Raw genomic sequence first — 23754 nt, 5'->3', positions numbered from 1 at the left:
GTCTGGATGGTGGTTTCAGTTTTAATCCCGTTATGGAAGATTTTGTGGGTCGATGTGGTGCGGAGAGATTTGTTAAAGACGTGGAAGGAAAAACAATTAATTCACTATCGGGTATGACCTTCAAGACTAATTGAGAAGTGGTTCTGAATTCGAACTTAGCTGGTTATTTCGAGAGAATTATTTTTCTTATCGTGGACAGATTTCCGTGTGAGTGTTTTGGGGGACAACGTTCCTAAGGAAGACGAATCAATAATTAATTACTCGAGCAATAGATTGTTGTTGAATAATGGCAGGAAGGTTAGTAGTCTAAATTTCTATCGTGTAGTGAAGGATAAAATAGCCGAATTAAATCTGGTGAACCGGGTGACTATCCGGATGATTTTGAGAAAGCAACCTCGAATTTTACTTGGTTTACGTGTCAGTGTGTTGGAATAACATCTATATTTGTTAAGGAAGATTCTGATTTGCTAGGTTTTTCACATAAAAAAATCGAATGTGAACTGGATTATCAGAATGTCAAATCTTTATTGCTAAATATTCATCATCCGTTTTTATCATAGTTGAATTAATTGCGAGTTGAGGTTGAAAGGGAAAGTGGGAATAGTGATGAGAGACTATTTTGGAGTCAGAATTGGGAATCTGCAACGGCAATGAAGACTTTGGATGTGAATGGACTCCAACGAAAAATAAACTTCCATGTTTCAAATAGATTTATTATCAAGGTCAACGTCGATAAGAAAAGAAAATGAAATTCTCTTTAATATTCTGAAGGACTTGACAGTGATCTCAGCAGGAGTTAAGGATGGACTTAGTGATGTGAATTCTTTGAAAACTTTGGATCCTGGTGACAGTATGAAAGTTGGTGGACTTCAGTTCCCTTGAAAAGTGAAACAAATATAACCGGAGATGTATCTTAAAACGCAAAGAATGTGATTCCGAAACCAGCTAGGACCAAAAAGAAGAAAAGGCTGAAGATGAAGATGAAAGGAAACAAAGTTAAGGAAATTGAAGAGACTAGTGGAAAAGTGGAACTTGAAGTACCAAAGGCAGTAAGTGAAGATTTCGGACGATTCTCCAATGGTTCTGAAAAATGATAAACATCCAGAATAAGCTAATAAACTGAAAGATGGACATTTAATCGAAAGCGATTCTGAAGGTTCAGATGTTGATTTGGAACAATGTGAAAACTTCCATGCCCTAGTTAATCGTAATAGAAAGTTTATAATTCATGATAGATCGACTCTGGGTAAGAATGAGAATGAAGAGGAAGTGAAAAGCCATTTAGACATACAGATTGAGCAACCAAAACTGAATCGCGATGATGGTGGAGATATTATGATTCGCATACTTTGTCTTTCATTCAAATGAAAAATAATACCGATAGAATAGGATGTATAAAAGACTTCGTGGAGAGAATTTACTTAAAAGAAAATAAGCCATTTAAGGAGTAACCGTTTCCAATACCCAGTAATAAAGAGAAGATTTTTGAACAAATTGGAGAGTTAGTTCGACAAGGGATCTTGGTTGAGATACACCATTCAAACTATGCGAGTAGTTGCTTTCTGGTTAGAAATAAGAACAAAACTTACAGAATCGTACGAACCTACATTATGGCCAACAATTTTTAGTGATGTGTACCCACCTCCAAGCTTTGAGAAGTGTTTAACAGGGTTAGTTGATTATTGCAAAAAAATAAATTATTACTTTTCCTAGTTACATTCCTTTATTTATTAATTTTGATTACTTATATTATCATTCTTGTTGTCTATATATGTATTTATCTAACGAATAAGTACATATTCAGAGCTAGGTTGTTGTAATATTATAAATTTGAAATATATTTGGTATACGTTTCTATTATTTTTTTGTGTTGTTCCTACCATAGAAATAAATATTGAACTCTCTGAGGCCTGTGAAGGTCTGGCGGATCCGAAATCCCGTAATTACCTCTGTTGTGGAGCGTTTCTGTTGGTGGCCAGTCAACATTTTTGTTTTCTCTATTAATATTCTTTATGTTGGATGCTTGTCTCTCATTCGGCTGTGCTCCTGATGGATAGGAATGTTACAATTTCTGCTGACGGTTGTTTATGTGTTTCCCGAAAATAAAATTTAGACATTTTTGGCATCTAAGTTTGTAATTTTTATGAGATATACTACATTTCATCCAAACTTAAATTCTTACAATACCTACCCTTTTTACGCAGATAAATATTTCTTTTTTTTTTTTTTTTTTTTTTTTTTTTTTGCTACATCGTTAAAATCATACAATATTTTTCTACACTTTGGGAGGTGAAATGTTCTTCACTTTTATGAGTTATGTACTGCGAAGCATGAATTTTTCAAGAAGGTCTTAGCATGCTTTTTCCACGTAAAAGTTTTCTCAGCTATGTCATGTGTCTGTCCAAATATGAACTACTAGTTTTTTCTCGTAGTCTCAGTAGATTCCTTAATCGTTTGTGTTAATAAGTATCTATATAAATGCAGGCTCTCAGTAAATATCTTTTTTTCTCTTTGGATACAACATGCTCGTGAACACGATGTCAACAAATTCTTATCAAATGTCATCTTAGACTAAACCACTTCCCACATTCTGGCAATATGAATTTACCAATATGGATTGACAGGTATCTTGCTAATCATTATCCTTGACTAAATCGCTTTCCAGAGACTTGCATACAATCTTTCTTACTTTCAATTATAAACTTATATGTTGAATGTCAAGTTCGACTAAATCACATCCCACACTATATTGTTACTGGTTTTCTTCTGCATATTTCAATGTTTCCCATGTGACCGGCCAAATATTCTATCAATTTGCATGTGTACTGGCAGTGATGCTTGACTGTCGCTTTCCTCAGCCTTGCCACACAAGCTATTCCTCTTGAGTACGTGTTAATGTGTTCTGCAGAGAATTCTTTTATTAAGTTCCTTTCAAATTTCCTGGAATGTAATTGGTTCATCACCATTACGAACACACTTATGTCTCACCAACTATGATCTACAAGTAAATCACTTATCACACTCACAGAGGTCGACAGTTTATCAGCCGTATGTGTGAACAAAAGTTTTGCCAGGTATTCTTGTACTTTTCGCACACATGCAATAAATCTATTTCGGTATTTCTTGCACGCAAAGGGCTCTCAACCAAATGTATCAAAATGTGTCTTGAAAACTGAAATTACTTCGCCACTTTGGCACCTTTCTATCACGTAAAAGTTTCCACCTGTGTGTATTAACAGGTGTTTTGCCAGGTCTTTTCTTCAACTAAACCTGTTTTCATTGCGTTCACACAAATATTCTTTTCTAAGTAGGTGTTGTCACGTACTCTGAAAGTAATGTTGTTTTCTTCTAAACTGCTTAATACATTCGTGGAATTCATATCATTTCTCAACTGTATGAAGTAACATGTATTGTGCTAAACACGACCTTCGAATAAAGCCTTCATCACATTAATTGTGACTTAGATTTTTAACCTAAATCTGATAATATTTGCTTAGAAAACCTTTACTTAAAATATTCCTTTCGAACACTGTCAAAACATGAAGTTTTATTCTTCACTATGTATTATAACGAGTTCGGCTAATATTCATTTTCAGTTAAAATTCCAACCCTACTCTTTGCATTTAAATTTAATCTATATCTATTAATAAAGGTACTCTACAAATTTTCGTCGCAAACTTTTTTCCACATTGATCACACGTAAACTGTTTTCCTCTCTATGTGTTGACGTGTATTCTGAAAAAGTTATTGTCTACCCCTTTTCTTTAATTATTCGCATTTAAATGCTTTTTCATCTAAGTGCGTTAACATGTGTCGTGTCAAATGTGGCTTTTGACGAAATCTTTTTTCACACACTTTGCACGCAAAATTTTTCTCCCCTGCATGTATTAACGAATGTCTTGTCAAATCACACTTTGTTCGGAAGCATTTCCCGCATTCCTGGCAGAGAAAAGGTTTTTCACCAGTATGTATTAACACATGTCTTCTCAAATCTGTTCTCACACTAAACGTCTTTTCACAATGTTCACACATAAAGGATTTCTGACCTGTATGTATTGACATGTGTTCTACCAAAGACGTTTTATGTCTAAACCCTCTTCCACATTCTTGGCATATTAAAGGTTTTCGACCGGTATGAATTATTATGTGTTTTGCCAGATCTGGTCTACGAATAAAACGCTTACCACATTGACCGCACGAGAAAGGTTTCTCACCAGTATGAGTTGTTATATGACTTCCCAAATCTTTTTTTAAAGTAAAACTCTTTCCACAAAATTCGCACGTAAACAGTTTTTCCCCTTTATGTCGCAACATGTGCTCAGCTAAAGTTCCTTTTACTGTAAAACCCGTCCCACATTCTTGGCACGTAAACGGTCTTTGACCAGTATGAATTAATATGTGTTTTGCCAAATCTGATCTACGAATATAACCCTTACCACATTGGTGGCAGCTAAAAAGTTTCTTACGAGTATGAGTTAATATGTGTCTTTCCAAATCTTCTTTTAAAATAAAACTCTTCCCACAATATTCGCACATACACACTTTTTCTCCACTATGTACTAATATGTGTTCTCCTAAAATTGACTCTCGATCAAATTCCTTATCACAGTCTTGGCTAGAAAAACGTTCCTTACCTGTATATATTATCATTTGTCTTCTTAAAGATGATCTTCGAGTAATTCGTTCCTGAAACGGTTCGCAAGTATGAGATTTCTCAGCTGATAATGGAATTATTTCCTTTCGTGCCGTATAGGCATTATCTTTCCTGTAAAAAGTATGTTCATGGAATCTTTTACGTATTCAAATAGGTAACGAAACAAAATCGAAAAAGAAATAAAAATTCAAATATTTACCTGTAACAAACGTTAAAAATCAAGTACCATTTTATCATTTGTTTTTATTCGCGTTTTATACATTAACATGAAGAATCTATGAGTAAAAACAGCGGATTAAAAATGTGGGCCAGAAATGGGAAATTCACGAGAAAATCATTAGAAAACTAAAATTTTCCGTTCTTCCCGTTACTTTGCGGATAGGGGACATGTCTTTCAAAAAACAAAGAAGTGTTCCATCACCAACGAAGGCTCATGTGTTTCTGATCCTACGATTAGCTGTATTTTAACTTTCTTCATTTCCGTAGCTCAAAGGGTCGGTCGTTAAACTGAAATGCAATATAATCGAAGAACATTCGTGATATAAAATACACGCTAAAAGCCAGTGGGCAACGATTTCAGTGTTTACGGTTTTAAAGAATGAAAGGAGTCAACTGAAGTATTTTGACAATATTGTAAGGATCCCCACATTACAGCAGAAGCACATGTCAATACAACACATGCTATTGATGACAGCCATTGAAGCAGACGAGAAGCTAACACGGACATCACCGAAGGAAACAGAAAGGAGGATCTTACGAAAGGAACCGAAGAGCTCAAATAAAAGAAAGACCAAAAAAGGACCTGGCATCAGACGACCAACGGATTAACTAACAATCACCTGCTCTGAAGTCGCATTGGACAAGGAGTACACCTTTCGTAAAACCTATGTCTCACTGGAGTAGGGATCTTAAGTACAACTGAAACCTTGCGAGGCTGCTGTGAGCTGAGGGGTTATTCACAATTTCGCCTATAAACCCTGCTAGTTCTGGATGCTGCCGTGAGCGGAAGGAGCACCCGGCAAAACATTACTCTCCTTTCATCTGGTCATTAAAAGATGCTATTTATTCTTTGTAAATCAAAGACATTTATACTTAAGAATTTTTATAATAAATTTGGTGAAGAGGGAAACATTCGCCCAAACTGTTATTTAATCTGTGCCTATAAAGTAATTGCGTGGTGATAGGCACAAGAGTTTTGTAAGGGACGCTCTTTTTATTAACTTTTTAGCAGGCACTGATGAGGTGAGTATCAAAATCTAAGCTTCGTTATCCTTCTCTCCTTTTCTTTTTACCTTTCCCGAGTGCGATATTATGCCGGAAACTAGGTCAGGTAAACAGACTTATAAGTCAGAAAGAAATAATGCAAATATGACGGAGGGTGCATCTAATATTCTTTTAACATGCTTCATCTGACGAAATATTCAGGACATGTGCATGAGGACCCGATCATATTTTTAATGTTATTTGATCACATGGAATCATGCAATCATGGTCACCAGCCGAAAAGAACGAAATATTAGCAATATACTAGCAGAACACGGCATTAGATTTCGTGTTGCAGCTTAAAAATCAAAACCAATTCGGAACAATATCTTACGAAACTTTAAAATCTAAATTAGCTGTGCTCAGCAGGCCGAAGATTCCATGATAAAGGCGGAGCATGGCCTGTTCTAAGTAAAACAGGGGACAAGCGAGCCCATAAATTCCTATTTTTTGCTTAAACTCCGAGCAATTAGAAAGTTAATACCGGCGGCGTCAGAAGAACAAAAGATTAACCATTTATCTTTAGGATTGCAAAGGGATTTTTCTAACAAGATAGCGTTAGAAAGGTTTGAAACAGTAGACGACTTATAAAAAAATTGAACACCTTAGAAGCCGCTAATGACCTTTTAAGAAAAAGAGAACATGCAGACGTATCGCAAAAGCTCACACGCTAAACGGCCAAAATACTTTATCTAACCCACAGAATCTACCGTATGAACCAAAAACAACGTATAATATACAACAACATACCACCATACCTATCCTATACAAACGCAAACTGTCATGCAATCAATGCACAAATATAGACAGTCAGGAAAGAAAATGTACATCTGTTTTTTGAGTCTGGCATTCCTGCGCTCCAGCCATGGAGAATATTAGAATTAAATCAATCAAATATTTACTGATTGGCAAGAAGAGAAGTCTAATCTGATTAAGACATTGCAGAAGGGCACAAGCTGTGAATACGAATAGTGCGTAGTATAAATAAGGGACGATACCGAAACAGCTGGTAAACGGAGAAAAAAGAGTAAAAATTGTCGAACTGGGAACATAAAATACAAATACAAGCAAATACGATGATAATTAAACGTTTATCAAGTAATGATCTTGGTGTAGTGGTTAAGGTGTTACATTACAAATGCAAAGGACGCTAGTTCGAAACCCCTGGAAGAAGATATTTTAATTTTTTTTAATGCATACGACTCATGAGAGATGGTAACAGAGATCGTATTTAGTCTTTCGTATCGCGTATTACTTTTATTCTTGTTTTCATTTCGAGAGAAAAGAATATCCAAACCAAATGCCACAATAATTCCTCTCATTTTGAATGTAAACGACATTTGCAATTAGTAAAGAAGAAAAATTGAACTTTCCGACATACCTCCAAAAAGATAAAAATGAAAGTGGAGGGATCCGAACCCATACTCATGGTTATTAAAAATACAATCACTACATGACAAACCTCTCGAATACGATTTCTACGTTGAATACTGGGAGGCTTGTGTTTAACTTACGCTGGTCAATACGTTTTGCAAAGAAGCCGGTTTAGCTCTGACGCAGCACAAGTGCAAAGGTGTGTAAAATAGAGAAGTAATCAGTAAGAGATAAAGATCAATAGAGAAAGAAGAGAAACAAACACATGATAAAGAAATGTCAAGAAAGTCATCGAGAGAGAAAAACAAATGAAGACATGCACCCTATACTTACATTATGTTAAATAATGCACACAGTGTTAACTCGGGTTTTTCAGTGATAGTCAAGTATCAAAATTATTTCCACATCTTGAACTTCTTTCTAATCAGGAAAGAAAAACATCCGTATAAACTTGATATAATGGTAGCAGTATAAAAATTGAATAAGTTATATTTTACTCAGCGTACAAATCGTAGTCAAGAGATTTAAGGCATGTGGTTATTGTATCACCATGAGTATGGGTTTGAACTCCACCACTTCCAATTCTTTATACGTTTTACAGGTACGTCGGAACATTCATTTTCTGTTCTATACTAATTGCGAATGGATTTAACATTCAAAATAAGATTAATTATGGTAGCATTTGTTCGGATATTCTTCTCTTTCGTAATGAAGACAAGAATAAAAGCAATAGGCAAGAACAAAAAGTATTATCAGTACAAAACATTAACAATAATAATTGCTACGAAACACTAAAACGAACAGCTGAGCTCCTAAAGAAAGGACATACAGTTGCGGCCAAACTATGTTGAGAAACAATGCTCAATAGTCCCCAACGGATTAAAAACAATGGCCACTCGCACGAAGACGTAAGTAGTTCGTCGAAGTTAAAACGATACAGTGAAGGTGATTTATATTATTATTATTATTATTATTATTATTATCGTGCCTTTGAATATGCACGGCGAAATTATTGTATAATATGTTAATATTTCTGTAATTTTCTGCATTTCATGTTATTTAGTTCAATACTGGGCACTAATTTGTCTCCAGGTCATCGAATAAATGAGTTTCGGCATGCGCTCTGGTGGAAATATCATTACAGGAAGAACATTACTGATTTGCTCCAAACAGGGATGAACTTAGTAATATTTGGTTTATGATTTTCTGTGCGAAGATAGTGTCTGGGTAACATGGTGGACTTTTGAGTAATACAGCTAATCAACATAGGTTCAAGTCGTTTACAACTCAAAGATTTTTTTACAAAGTGGTCGTGAAGAACCGAAGAGTGACTTCTTATACTAAACGAGCAATCCTTACGAGGGTGGAATCACACCTGTATCACGGAGATGCTTTACGAATGTTAGTTGGGAAATTCCAAATAACATCTACGGGGATTACCAGTGCCATCCTCTTTTTATGTTATTGTTCTTAGAATCACTACACCATTTGTTGAAAACACATTTTGGGTAGAGTATTCAGTGGGGTATTAGTATCAGCACGGGCGGATATTAATTTTGGCAAGGCCCGTTCCCTCGCTTATGGATACATACATTTGATTGATTATTGACAGGAGTAAATAATTTTACAAGAGTGGTTGATGCTATTTGTTAGTTAATTATCTACCACTAATATAAATAGTGAAAAATATATTTACACTTTATCGTCTTTTTCAGCTTTAAAAATTTTTCTAAATTTTTGGGTACGCCCGTGCATATCCTGTAGAGCCGTTACTGGGTATCATGCTGGCCTTCCAACTAGAAAACCTCGGTTCGATTCCACACCAGGTAACAGCACTTTTCGCATAAAATAATGGCTGCACGAAACGTGAATGATCAATTTTCTTTGCTCAGTTATCCATATAGAGATGAGATTCAAGAATCATGCACATATTAACCCAGAGAAATTCAGATTTTTTCCTAATTCCGGAATGTTTAAGAACTCACAAATTTCTAAATTCCGGATTTTCCCGAAATTCCGGAATTTTTCCGAAGTCGGATTTTTTCCGAATTCCGGAATTTTTCGAAATTCGGAATTTGTCCGGTTTTCCTTTGGGGAGTCCGGAAAGTAAAAATTCCGGAATTGGCCATCCCTAGTTTACACATAACCGTTCAGAACACTAAACTAATAGCTGTGTACACACAAACAAGTAAAGCATTTTGTATCCGGCAATACTTCATGTATTAAAATCCGACAGCAGTTTCATTATCTAAACAGAAATTGCATTCTAGCTACTGGAAGCTGAGGTATGAAGAATTGTATTGTGTCTTTTCTTTTAGCGAATATAAACCCTGCAAAGCACTGAATATCTAAATGGCTTTCGTTAAATCCAAGTTGTAATATTTACAGTTACATCATTTTGTGTCTATATGATCGGGTTATCAAAGCTTTGTATATGATAGGGTTAGTAAGTCTTTTTGTGCTCTTCTGTAAAGTTGTGCTGTATAACATACGATCTATTACAGGATACAGAACGTATTATCAATTTAACCAAAACTTTTGTATTACTACATATCTCCTTCAACTAGAGAACTACACGGACCGAATTTTTCGGCCCAAGCCCAATACAGTCCGAATGTATCTAGGCCCGGCCCAGCCCGGGCTCGAAAAGTTTTGGAGATTTTCGGCCCGAGCCCGGCCTGGCCCGACAAGTTTTTAAAATTCTTGGCCGGGCCCGATAAATTTTAAAAGCTTTTGGCCCGATAAATTTTTAAAAAAATTAGCTCGAGCCCCCAATCTTTCTCAAAATCTAGTATTAAATTTGACCTAACCCTCAGAAACATTTTTTAAACTCTGGTGCACAACCTGACGCTTGCCTCCGAATGCTACCATAGCCTAATAGAACTTTGCCTGTCATCGAGAGAACAAAAACTCCATTTCCTGTAACAAAAATCTAACTTAATTGATTTTTAGCATAAAGATGGCAATATTGTTTAGCGACAGGCAAAACTTTCCCATCTCTTCCTGTCATATTTTGGATTCAGTGAAGGTCAAGGTCAGAGCTCAAATTACCGCGCAATGCGTGCAATCCTCTATAGTGAAAGTGGAGCCGCTAAGCAACACAAACTATAGCTATTGCATTTTTCACGGGAACACTTATAAACGTTTGCTTTATTCCAATTATCGTTGAACGAAAGTCAATAATTATTAAAGAATTGCAATTTATCGGCCCCAGCCTCGCCCGACCTGAAGAGAAATCAGTGTCGGCCCGGACCAAAGAAATAACAGAGTCGGCTCGCCAGAGCTCGGCCTCTGCATCTCTACCTTCCGCCTCTATCAACTCTGGTCGATCTAGTTGACGCGGCATATTTGCTTTCTGTAGCCCTTTCTTCGTTTAGTGTACCAAACAGTAACTATTCTGAATTACGTTACTATGCATGCCTCGTAGATAAATATTTCTTCTGATGCAAATAGTTTCCGTTTTATCCAAGTAATGTTTTTCTTATTCCCAGCATGGCTCTTTTATTACATTATATGGAGAGCAGATAGGTCTAAATATTTCAGGTAGGTTTAACTACTACCGTTAGTAGTAATTAATATTTTCTATATAAAATATTTAATAATGGATTTTTGACAGATTCTTATCTCCGTCTACAAACCCTAGAATTTGCTGTATGCACGTCGTTAGGAAGTTTTGAATTCGATATATCACTCTGCCAAACAAGCCGTATGATAGAAATCCGCAAGTTTCAAACTCAAGCAAGATCCCAGAAAACGGATTGTTTATACAATCTTATTTTTTGAAACGTAAGAGATAAGTGTCACATTAAACCCATGTTATCGAAAGCAGAAGGAATTTATTTGTATATTCCAACGGCACGCCTACTCACAAGGAAGTTAGTACGGATAGCTCATCAAAGAAACCACACAGTCATCGCACATGAGATGGACCACTCACTAACTTATTTTTTCCAATACAAAAATTAGGAATATATTAAAACAGAGACCCTCACCTATCTACTAGTCATATGGCCAATTTCACCATAGAATATCGCACACTTCCTACCAATTATAATTTTATTTTTAACCTACAAACCGTCCAACAAACTGTGACATCTCTACACGCTTTACTTCAGCGAGAACGAAACAATTTACCAAATCATTTTTTCTGAAATACATTTGCACCACTCTTTTCCATTGACTGTTCTTGTTATTTCTTCCAATCTATTTATTCTCTTACTTGCTATAGGAATAACTTTACACTTCCTATACAAACGTTTACAAAAACACCAAGACTAATATTATGTTTTCCTTTCCAGAAAAATGTTCCAAATCCTAATACCGATCATTCTCCTTTCTTTGGTCCTAATAGTAATAATAATTTATTTGTGCCTCATCTGTTATAAGTCTTGTCATACAAACAAAAGTCTCATTACACGACCAGTTATATCTTTACCATTAGAAAGACATAAATCACCGGCGCATACTACTAAAGTTGCGCCTCAACCGATACAGACTAGAAATATCGAATATAATGTTAACATAGATACCGATTTTAATAAACAACATCATCGACCAATACCAACCGTTAGTAAACTGGTATACATTTACTAATTAGTGATGGCACTTCTGCCCACTCTGAGAGAAATGATAGTGACTACTTTGATCCTGCTTAGATGGGACAGAAACATAGTGTTATTACCACAAATTTCTGGTAGTGGCTTTACAGTGTATTGTTGTGTCTTTCACAGTGTCTCCAAATGTTGAGTTGATTTTAGTTTAGCGTCCCTTTCAGCAGCGGGGCTATATGAGACGTGGACCTACTGATTAACGTGGAATCCGAACCACATGAGCTCCCGCCGGGTCCGAATCGAACCCGGGTCTCCCACGCCAAAGGCGAGTACGCTAACCACTTAGCCACGAAGGAGCTCTGTCTCCAAATGTATTAGTGTTACAGTGCAAATAACTTTCATCTATGACATATGTGTATTTCTCTCAAAAATAATCTTGCAGATTATTTTTTCGAGTATAGGGGGTGTAAGTAACGCCACATTGCAACAGAAGCACATGAAATACAACACGTGTTATTAATTACAATCAATGAAGCAGACGAGAAGTCAACACGGAAGACACCAAAGGAAGCCGAAAAAAGACGGGCCTCACGAAAAGACCCGAAGAGGACAAATAAAAGAGTGACCACAGAAAGACCTGTCATCAGTCTACCTACTGATCAACTAACCATCACCTGCTCTGAGGTCGCATTAGACTAGGAGTACACCTTTCCTAAACCCTAAGTCGCACTGGACTAGGGATCGTAAGTACAACTGAAACCTTGCGAGGCTGCTGTGAGGTGAAGGGGTTATCCACAATTTCAATCATAAACCTTACTAGTGTTCTGGATGCTGCCGTGAGCGGAAGAAGTACCCGGCGAAACATTAATCTCCTTTCATCTGGTCATTAAGAGAAGACACTATCTATTCTTTGTAAATCAGACATTTGTACTTAAGAATTTTTATAATAAATCTGGTGAAGAGGGAAAAATTCGCTGGGATCGTTATTGGTCTTAATCTATAAAATCATTGCGTGGTGATAGGCACCGGCGTTTTGTACGGGACGCTCTTTTTATTAACTTTTTAGCATGCACTGATGTGGTCAGTGTCAAAATCTATCTAAGATTCATTATCTTTCCCTTCTTTTCTTTTTACCCTTCCCGATTGGGATTTTATGCCGGAAACTAGGTCAGGTAAACAGACTTATAAGTCACAAGGAAATAATACAAATATGGCAGAGGGTGCATCAAATATATCTTTTGACACGCCTCATCATACGGAATATTCAGGACACGTGCACGAGGACCCGGACCATTATTTAGTCTCTACCTATAAAATCATTGCAACATATAAAACCAACATAAAAAGCTTCATACATAATCCACATAAAATAATCACAAATTAAAGCAATTTATTTTAATAGTACTATGTATAACAGCAATTCTCTAGGTATGTCTAAGGTCAATAATTAAAATATTGGCGTGCAACAACAATGCATATTCAACAGTACTGAATATATTTAGCATTTGACAGAAATTTATTCCTTATTGATAACAATCGGAAGAAAGAAAAGGAACTGATAAAACCTGCGAAAATTCAATCTATCACTGAAAAAATCATAACATAATGTGATTATTTCTTGCAACTATTGGTCAAACAAATGATAAAAATTAAATTTTAACAATTACAAGAATAAATAACATACACATAAACAGAACAATCCTAAAGCAAATCACATAGTATAGATAATTTTATATACAAATCAATTTTTTTCTTCTTCTAGCATAAGAAAATCAGATAACATAAACAAAGGTGTTTTAAAGAAGAAAAATCTCTTCTAGCTCTTTACCTGGTGGTATGGTTCCTAATATAGAGGTTACATTACCTCTTTGCACTGCCATAGTTATTTTCTGAATTAGGAAGGTGCTTGCGCTATCATCACCAGATAATTGAGTGATGCGTTTACCTACTTCTATTATAAAGCTGAGACCTTCTTTGCCCCAGGATCCACTGGATTCAATGTCAATGAGCACAAATTGGTACTTCTTTGTTAGGTTACTGTATTTTCTTCTCTTTCCTGTTTCCTTTCGACTGGCTACATTGCCCGCTTGGAGTGAGGAGAAAGGGAGGTTGGAAGGAGCGAAAGTATCTGTGCATGTAAAATCTCATATTAATGATTTGCCTCTCTTCCAAGGTATTAATGTCATCCCATCTGGTCTTTTACCATCCGTTCTAATACGTCCATTTGGCTTTCTTACTGCCGGTATACCTGCTGAAATGAGTGCTCTCATTATAATGTCATTGACACTTGAGTGTCGGGAATATCTACCTGTACTTTTTATGCAAGAAAAGTCCATGCATTCCTTTTCTATCTACTTGATTCTTACATGATTGACATTTATGAGATTCACATATATTTGCTCCCAACCGTAACCCAACAGCTATTCGAAAACTCTCATTACTGACATGAACGCCTAGAGGGGACGAAGGTAAAGCTTTAAGCCAAACTCCTCCTTTTGTGGATGATGCACCAATTATTCTCGCCTTGTCTTCCAGGCTGTCTGAAGACCGTAGTAAAAAGGAGAAGGGTGATTTAAACATAGCTTCTTGCCATGTGAATTGCTTTGCTCTGGTGCTAAATTCGGGTAATTCAGATCCAACTAGCAGTGACCAAGTGGAAGAGCAATCTTTTACTTCAGAATCTATGTGGAAGCTTATATCCTCTTGGAGAAGTGATTCTATTAGACATCGGGAACCACAAAATGATGTCAAGAAGGCGGGAATAGCCAAATCTATGGCTCGTCGGATGCCTGATCCACCAAAACCAACTGGCAGAGAAGACTGAAGCCATGTGTTATTCTCAAGGAAGCAATTTAGGATAGATTGTAAACCAGATTTTACGGTGTTATCGAAGCGTTCTAATAAATATTCTTCCGTCCATGGAAGTGAACTCAGAAAATGTAGTAAGCCTGCAGTAGTAAATGACGTTCTTAATAAATAAAAGGCAGAATGTGCATTCCTGAAATCAATTTTTAAGAAAGCTTTAAGTTTCTGGTGAGGATAAGAACAAAATATGCGAGCCGCATGTGCTACTCCTTCGGCTCCATATCAAATGCCTACTCCAAGTTAGTGTGGAGAAATTCAACTAGAGCTTGTTTAATTCTCCCACAAATTATTTTAGATGAAAGTCTTCTCCACATATTCTCTATTGCAATAGGTCTAACACCTCCACTTTTCTTTGTCAGTGCTATTAGCGATGCTCCAAAGAATATTGGTCTTTATTCTTTAGGCACATCCCCTGATATAATCTTAGATAGGATCACCTAATATATAGCATAAAGTAATAGATAGCATAAAGTAATCACGGATCATCTAGTGCAGTTTAGCAAAGGAAGTTCCGAAAAACTAAGTTTTAATACCCGCGTCTTAAAATATTATTCAGATGTGAACCATTACATTTTAACAAGCGATAGCGACTTCTGTACATATTTTAGCATCCTGTACGTGTATGATTGTATGTATCGTACAGTAAAGTTTTCGAAATCTTTTCAGGAAAAGATTGTTTCTCCAACAACGTTTTCCTTCTACATCACATCATTTTCTCACTCTTGACGTCTTGTTGCTTATGTGGAGTACGTTGGTTGCTCGGAAAAATGACGAAAATCAAACTTTCAGCGTACATAACATTCAGTCATATCACTACTTTGATTCTCGAGTTATAATAGTTCACATCTATGACAGGATGTTTTATGGACACACTGTATTAAGAATATCTCCTTAATTTTTAAGGACTTCACACATGAGATAAGTTTATAAAAACATGACTGAGAAAATAAAATTTATATCATAGTATTTAACTAGTATTATAATAAAATACTTTACGGCATACATAGGAGAAGTTTTACGTGTGATTAGCGTCATATTAAGAAATAAGTAAATGTGTGATTGAAATTTCCGTATTTAAAAGCAGGTTTGTAGTATTATCATGAATTAAATCAAAGATGCAACCCAAGAGTTTTGTGCATGGATCTACAAATACACTATGACAAAAGTCACAGTTTATTTTGTAATCACCCTTACCTTTTCTGGTACTGTTTGAACCAACTTGAGCAAAAATGGTGGCTTACTTCTTTCAATATAAGTAATGGATAAAATAATCAAAAAGAAGCTTAATCGGGAATTATAAGCACATTGTAGTCCAAATATTACAAGTGTTGAAAATAAATATTTACACAAATCATACTTAAGAAGAAATCAACGGATGTAAACGTACCTGAAAGCCTGAAGATTGGTACATATTTCCAAATTATCTCTTTCTTGAACGTTTTGTTCGTTCTGATTTCCAATAGTGTGAGACATATGACTCCTTGACAGTTCAGTGTTGCACGTAAAATCTGTTTTGATGTTAGAGTGAAAACGTTCGTCATTTACAAATATATTGGTCCTTGATGAACCCTTGACCAAACATATTTCTTGTAAAGTTACTTTCCAATCTGCTTTTGCTCCAGCCTCTTTTATTTCTGAAAGGATGTTCTCTCCCTCCGTTGCACTGCCCTCTATCTTGCATTCCAAATGTGTTCTAGGAGAGTCTCCATGATCACTAGTTGTACTAGTATATAGTTTATAATTTTGTTCTTCAAATAATTCGGTTTCTGTTTTCATTTTAATTTTAATAGAATGTTTTATGTTTAAGTTTCACCTTCGAGATGTAAAACTATAATAATCAGGAACTATTTAGTTGGGGCAAAACTCTTCAGGCTTAAGACTCAGTATCTAATGTACAAGAGAAGCAAACATTTCTGAAAGCAAAAAGAAAATTATTATTCGATTGTACGATATATATATATATATATATATATATATATATATATATATATATATATATGTATATCCTCTTTTAATTTTTAATGCAAGTTTAACAACCTTTGGAATTCTGTAAGAGATAGAAGGAACATTATGGTACCAGTGATCCTTCCTTTTCGTTTTAACAAGTTACAAATGATCTTTCATAACAAAAGTTTATAAAAAAAATCTCTTTAGAAGTATGCAAACATCATATTCATAACGGAAAATGATGTATGACTTGAATCTGTGAAAATCGTTTGCTAGCGACAGAGATAAAACTGTTGAACAACACTAAATGACCTTCCGGTAGTGCAAATATAATTATTCCAGTAACTGCATGACATTACACAAAACAAAGAAAATTTTGAAATTCATTCAGCATATCTGTAGCTGCTTTGAGAGAACTATTGTCAGGAAAGTACGATACACTGGCGCTTGCGAATATTAGAAACATACGTAACTGACAGGACGTGGCAATTATGCAGTGTGATTACATTTCCTGATCAAAAGGAAGCTTTCAAGAATTAAAAGGTGGTCAGTGAGTGGTCCTACTTAATTTTTGGGTCTATTTGAAGTGAGTGGTAACACTTGTTCTTACAAATACACCAACAACGGCACTGAGGTGCCAGATTTTGTTATTCAAGAGCGAGGGTGGTCAGTTTGCACACAAAATGGTACAGAATGGGTTAACTATTAAGAACAATGAAATTATCCGCCAGTGAATTTATGAATGCAATGCACCAATATCAAGATACAAGGTTTTATGATGATCGTCCTTGCTCTTAGAAACCGAATAAAACATCGTGGTGCAGGATGGGTTTTCGGTGGTGACAAATAAGGGCGATGCATTCAAAATTGTCCAACATTTGACAGATGAACTCAACACATAGAGGAATAACCTCGCAACTGAGTCAGATGAGACGAACCTAAACTGAGTACAATTTTAAGAAGTGTGTCTGAAGCAGCAAAGTACCCGCTATTCAAGGTTTAAGTGTCGTCTATTTTCCCCAATAGCACAGAAGTTTTCTGTAAACTTGCCTATTGTTCGTCATAGAAATGATGTTAAAGTTTCGATTTTGTATTTGCGGAAAATTGAATGCAAACTTGGAATGTTTGTGGCAAATTAAATATCATTTGCAATTTTATGAAATGGTAAATTTATTGCAACAAATTTTATACAAATTCAGTTTCAAAAATTTGCAACAGCAAATATTTGGTAAATTTCAGAAAATTTGCTTCCACCTATCTAGTGCACTTAAAAGTTTCAATTCAAACTTGGAATGTTTGTAGCAAATAAAGTATTATTTTCAAGTTTTATAAAATAGCAAATTTGGTTCAACAAAATATATACAGATGTAGTTTCGAAAATTTGTAAACTTTTGGCAAATTTTCTTCTAGCTACCTGCCCACACTGCGCTTGGCAGTTTCACGAAAGAGACGTCATATTTTTGCTTCCTTTGGGTTGTGTACTCCTAGTTATTGTACTGTTGTATATTGTATATACCTTGAGCGTGTGCGTGCTGTACAAATTGGCAAGAGCACAGTAATAGTTGAATATTCTGTTATTTGTATAAAATGAAAGATGTTAGAGTAGTTGTGAATTATAAGAATTTCGTGTAGCGCTTGCTAGTGAATCGAGTCGGACCTTTCAATCTGATGGCGCGAATAAAGAAATACGTTTATTGGATGTAAATATTTTACTTTGAACGTCATACATTATACAGCTTCTCTTTGCGGGGTAAAAGTGAGAAAAAATATTGCAGCGGCGCAGTTGAAATGTCGTCTTATGCGCAATGCTATTTGATCCACATGATTGCTGCTAGCTTTTACTATACTGAGTTAAGTGGCCACGCCAAATCACCTTTAGAAAATTTACAAGTACAATTGATTAATTTCTGTTCTGGTTCTACGATCACCAACTTAACGTGAGGTGAAAACAATGATTTAGTGCACAAAAGTGACGTGCAGGTTTACTTCTGGCGCACCACACGAAATACTTGTTGAAGAATTGATTTTTTCACTAATTTCCTTCATATTGTCTCCTAAAAGATTTGCGCAGGGTTATAGATGAAAATATCTCACTTGAAATAGATAAAATTCAAGGGGGACACCAGAAGCAATTGGTGAAAAGTTACAATTCTTCTTCGATTTACTTATAAATACGCCTTCGTGCTGTATGGCATAAGAACTACAGTGCATCAGTTATTTTCATATGCACTCAGTTATTTTATCCATCGTAAAACGCCCACATCTTATCCATCGAAAGTGTAATAGAAGGCCTTTAGGTGGAATACAGTGTTAGAAAGGAGTAGGCCTAAACGTTGATGATGCGTAATGGTGGGTAGCCAGTGTTTCAGAAAAAAACGGGGGATAATCAAAATGAAATGAAATATTTAGTTTTACGTCCCGTGGTTATGCATTGTAGGCTAAATGAGTCTGATAATGATGAATGAAATGGTGTATTGAACAGAGTAGGATGAAACGGGAGAACTCCGAGAAAACCCACGCATACTGTTTGTTCACCACGAATCCCACTTGGCGCAAGCTGGGATGGAACCAGGTACCCCGCGCACCAGAGGTGAACACTCTACGACAGGTAACGTTGGAAACCGAAGTTCAATAATTATATATCTGATGGTTATAAATTTTGCTCGCTCCCAAACCTACTAAAGTTAAAATTTGTGTTGTTTCTTGTTTCGAATACTGAAAAATATCGTGTCGTATTTTATCATATCGTATCGTATCGAATATTCTTACATTCTTTACGAATTTTCCAGGGGCCTTCTTAAGTTCCATTACCAAAAAATGTCGTCATAGGCGTATGCCACAATAACTACAAAACATTGGTGGTTTACAAGAGTGTAGTCTAAAATATATCTTAACTGTAACCCTCTGTGCGCACAGATTTCCGTAATTTCGTGTTCAAAATTCGATCAACAAAATTATTTGTATAGCTGCTACAAGCTGTCTTTTCTAGTGGAAGATCAATGTTATGGTTGACGTATTGTTTACCTGATTGAAACTTAAAGAGCATACTAGAGATAACAGCACGAAACGCACTTACATTTCAGAAAGGACGGCTTGATATTAAAATCAAGATGGTGACGTTTCGAAAATTCCATAGTTCAATTTTATGATACATCCAAATCAAATTCAAATCACGATATTGATTCAATATGCTGGTTTTTGACCTTTTTGAAATGTTACGGTATCCACTCCAGCGGTTAGTCTACGCATTCTTATTTAATGTGTTCCCGCCCTTTTGAATTCAAGATAGCAGCGTAACAGGAAGTCCAATTCAAATAATTTTCGAGTTTATAGCGTAATTAGATAAACTATATTCAATCGCAATGCAGTTAGTTTCTTAAAACAAGGAATTCTCTGTAAACAAAATATCGACTACGATAAAAGCATGTAGCTACATCCTTCTTAGCAGAAATTTGTTTTATAATAATCCCGCAAATGGCTGTAATACATAAAAAATATATCATTTATAAGTTAACGGCTAAATGTATCCGAAATCAATTAAAACAAACAGTATATTAATAGCTCAAGAAAAAAATAACAAAAAGTTATAACGAAATTATAACCAGTTTCACGAATGGCTATATCCAGAAAGCAAATCTGGACAATTTTGGTCTCATTTTCTACTTGGTGCCCTTTATAACGTCGTGTCACAGTAAATCATGAACAGTTTGAAGACTGTATTCACGTCAGGAACAATTCATATAGCTATCCAATGCATTTAACTGGCGGGAAAATTTTTCCGGGCTCCATAGCTCTCAAGCCGGACACCATAGCTCTTAATCTGGAACGTCAATCAGGACGATTTGAGTGTTTTCTTCCTCTCGTAACCTGTGAAACGTGGTCTTCATGTACTGTAGCATCATGTACTTCTGCACTACGATTTTTTCTTTCTTTTCATATGTTCACTTTAGCGTAGGATGGTTTTATTTGTTAGGTATTTGTATCAAATGTTATGACGTCTTATTTCCCTTTCGGAAGATTGAATGTAATTTTAAGTAGATGAATTTGACACACGCCTACATTAAGTTTTTTTTTCAGCTACGAATTCTGGTATCACAAGGAGTCACGAACTTCAAAACACATGCGCTTAAGATAATGAAAGTTTGCTGCGATTGCTTAGCGTTGCAGTTTTCTTATACTGGAAAAAAGGGATTTAAAGAAATAAAAACCGTTTGGAAATACTGAATTATTCAAAATAATCCACGGTTAGTACTCGATATATATATATATATATATATATATATATATATATATATAAGGTGTATGACAATTCGGTATCGATAAAAGTGCTCGTAATTTCAATTAAATTTATAGTGTGGAAACTTGTTTCAATACTTGAAATACATATTCGTTACAGGTATTAAGTATTGGAATTTGAAAAATGCGCGGATTTGTTTCGTTTCACACATATATATATATAAGGTGTATGACAATTCGGTATCGATAAAAGTGCTCGTAATTTCAATTAAATTTATAGTGTGGAAACTTGTTTCAATACTTGAAATACATATTCGTTACAGGTATTAAGTATTGGAATTTGAAAAATGCGCGGATTTGTTTCGTTTCACATTGACTTTTACTTTTTTAAAAGGTAATATAATTAGTGTTTAGTTAAGTAAATAGTGATAGGTTTTTACGACTTCGCACAATAAACCTCGGATTTCTAATAAAGAAAACGGAGAATAATATATTAAATTGCTCCATACGTTACAAATAATTCGAATTTTCTTTGAGAACTTGAATTAGAAGGTTTTCGTAATGCACACCATGCATCATAATATCAACCTTTTCTTCAGTCTTGGATGGTAAATTGTAGTGTTTTTTAGGTTTGAAAACCTCAGAGAGTCCTACCACGAAATAAGAAAAGGCGGATAAAAGGAGCTTATAAAATTAAATACTTTTCGTTTCTGATTAAATATTTATAGTTTCTGCCCTTTCAAATGTAATGAGGCAAATTGCTCAATCGAGGCCTTTTAAAAATGAAAATAGGTCTATTTCTCGTGGTTTGTTTCTAGTGCTTTGTTTTAATGAATGCATAACATTTAACACATTGCACTTCGTTTTACGTTTACTTTGGAACGCAAGATATTATATAGAGGATACTGTTGTTGCAAATATTGCAGTGTGCAAAGAGACTACAAGTGACGTGTGTACGAGAAAAAAAGCGGTTTTTATTATGCATTTCGAAATCTGAAAGTGATCGAAGTTGATTTTTGGGTTAAAGTAGTCTTTCGATGTGGAAGTTTTTCGTGTTGAATATCAAAGCAATCCTAGTAAAGCCCACTTTGGCCTTCTTATCCGGCTAGACTCTTTGCATTTGACGACTGCTGTGGTTTTTGAAAAGTGTCAGACAAGGCAACCACTAAGTTCAAATAAAGTGTGTAAAGATTAGAATAAACCACTTGATTAATTTTTTGATCAAGAATATTCTTTTTCAATGCAGATGTTATGAAATCACATCCCAACATAACCCAAGATTAAATAAACAAATGTATACAAGGATTCCTGAATCAAGCAGAAACAAGGTTAACTCGAAGGTAAGCAATTTTAGGTTCGTTCGTACTCAGGAATTTTTATGATAACCATTGGATAGCAAAGCTAAAGAGCATTTTTTGATGTTAATACATAACTTTTCTTCCATGATTTCTTATCAGTTGAAGCAAACGCTTCGGTTATTCAGGGATTTTTTCTTTAAAAAAAAGTAGCACTAAGAAACTGTTAAAAATTCAGTAGTCATTATGAAATGAAACCAGTTGTCACTTCAAAAGCAGTACAATCTCCATATAGTCCGTAGTGTTCTCATCAAATAATGAAAAAATAAAAATACTCGTACAAGTTTAAACCAATGCAAGAAAATCCACATCTTCAGGGAAAGCACTTTATAACCATATGGAGGGTGTAATGGCGCTGATTTTTATATTTTTGTAGTGTGTTTGCTTACGAGGAAAGTACACGAATCATGAGAGTTGGATTTTCTTTTATGAAACTTTGTGGTAAACTTAAGTTGTAGTTGCTAAGCAGGACAGTAGTGCTCATTCATTTCACAAATGTTCCATTGAGCTGCTACATACATGCCATTTTCAAATAAGTTAGGCAATAAAATGTGAAGAATACCCATTCGGATAAGTAACGAAAGAAATATTGGCAGATCCGACACAACTATTGGAAATAAGGGTAGAGAACTATGTTTGAGGGTACTTCAAGTACAATGTCGCCATCTTAAAAGCCGCCATATTGAATTGCAAACATATAGTATAAATGAGAAGGGGGTCATGTGGGGTATCAAACACCATTGGAATTGTAAGCAAAGTCTACATATCTGTTGCCACTTGTGAGTTAATAGCTGTCTCACACAGGAATGTATGGAAGCCATTCAAGCTTCGAAAACAAATCGTTTGGTGTGTTGTAATTAATGAAAGATAACTAGCTTATTAATATGTCCTTGTGAGGAATTTAAATCTTTGATGGATGGCCACATGTGATGGAATGATGAGTTAGGTTTATTCTCTGTAGCCAGGTTGTAAGGATGGGTATAGGTAAGCAAAATATGGAGAAAATAAAGGAATCCCTTCCACTACGCTGCAGAAGCAACGCAAGAAACAAACCACAAGCATATGCGTAGAACTAAAGCAGCTAGCAAAGTACACAGGAACACAAAGAACGAACAGAGATTGCATATGGCGTGGTGTGTATGCTCCTTCAGCCTTGCCATATCGGCCACACTTCAAATACGTGGTAGCATTATGAATGTTGCCTGAATACAGAATGAAGGATATTTCTATTTATAGATAAAAATGTTTCATTATAGTAAAGGTTTTTCGAACCTATTACTTTGAAATGTTGAACATTTTGTTGATGTTTATTCTAAACAAATTCCAAGTAATATAAAACAGGTCTTTGCAACAGGCTCAGAGAAAACAATAAACTTAACTTTTAAACATAATTACAAACCATCCTTAAATCTGGATTCATGCAAATGCTACTACGTATTTTAAGTCTAGTCAATGCTCCAAGAATGACGTTGCATTGACAACACGCCGACAAATGCACTCTGTTCGTTCT

At 35.4% G+C, this 23754-nt stretch overlaps 2 protein-coding genes across 9 annotated transcripts in view; both read right to left on the bottom strand.

Moving 5' to 3' along the window:
- LOC145665034 (uncharacterized) overlaps positions 1-23754 on the bottom strand; it is a 487711-nt gene that overhangs the window by 178435 nt on the left and 285522 nt on the right. The gene's annotated exons all lie outside the window — the stretch shown is intronic.
- The window catches only part of LOC145665032 (uncharacterized), a 44927-nt gene continuing 22342 nt past the window's right edge, over positions 1170-23754 (bottom strand). For all 4 annotated transcript variants that reach the window (XM_081732253.1, XM_081732252.1, XM_081732254.1 and 1 more), the window contains 2 exons: positions 16094-16619; positions 1170-4765 (listed from right to left, as the gene is read on the bottom strand). In XM_081732253.1, coding sequence (XP_081588379.1) covers positions 3769-4765; positions 16094-16482 — 1386 coding nt within the window. In that variant the 5' untranslated portion in view covers positions 16483-16619 and the 3' untranslated portion in view covers positions 1170-3768. The remainder of the gene's footprint in view (positions 4766-16093; positions 16620-23754) is intronic.

The sequence above is a fragment of the Thermobia domestica genome, chromosome 11 (genome assembly GCF_964235325.1).
Source record: "Thermobia domestica chromosome 11, izTheDome1.hap1.1, whole genome shotgun sequence".
NCBI classification, from domain to species: Eukaryota; Metazoa; Arthropoda; class Insecta; order Zygentoma; family Lepismatidae; genus Thermobia; species Thermobia domestica.
The sequence above is the reverse complement of the archived record's forward strand: the minus strand, read 5'-3'. Positions and strand labels throughout refer to the sequence as shown.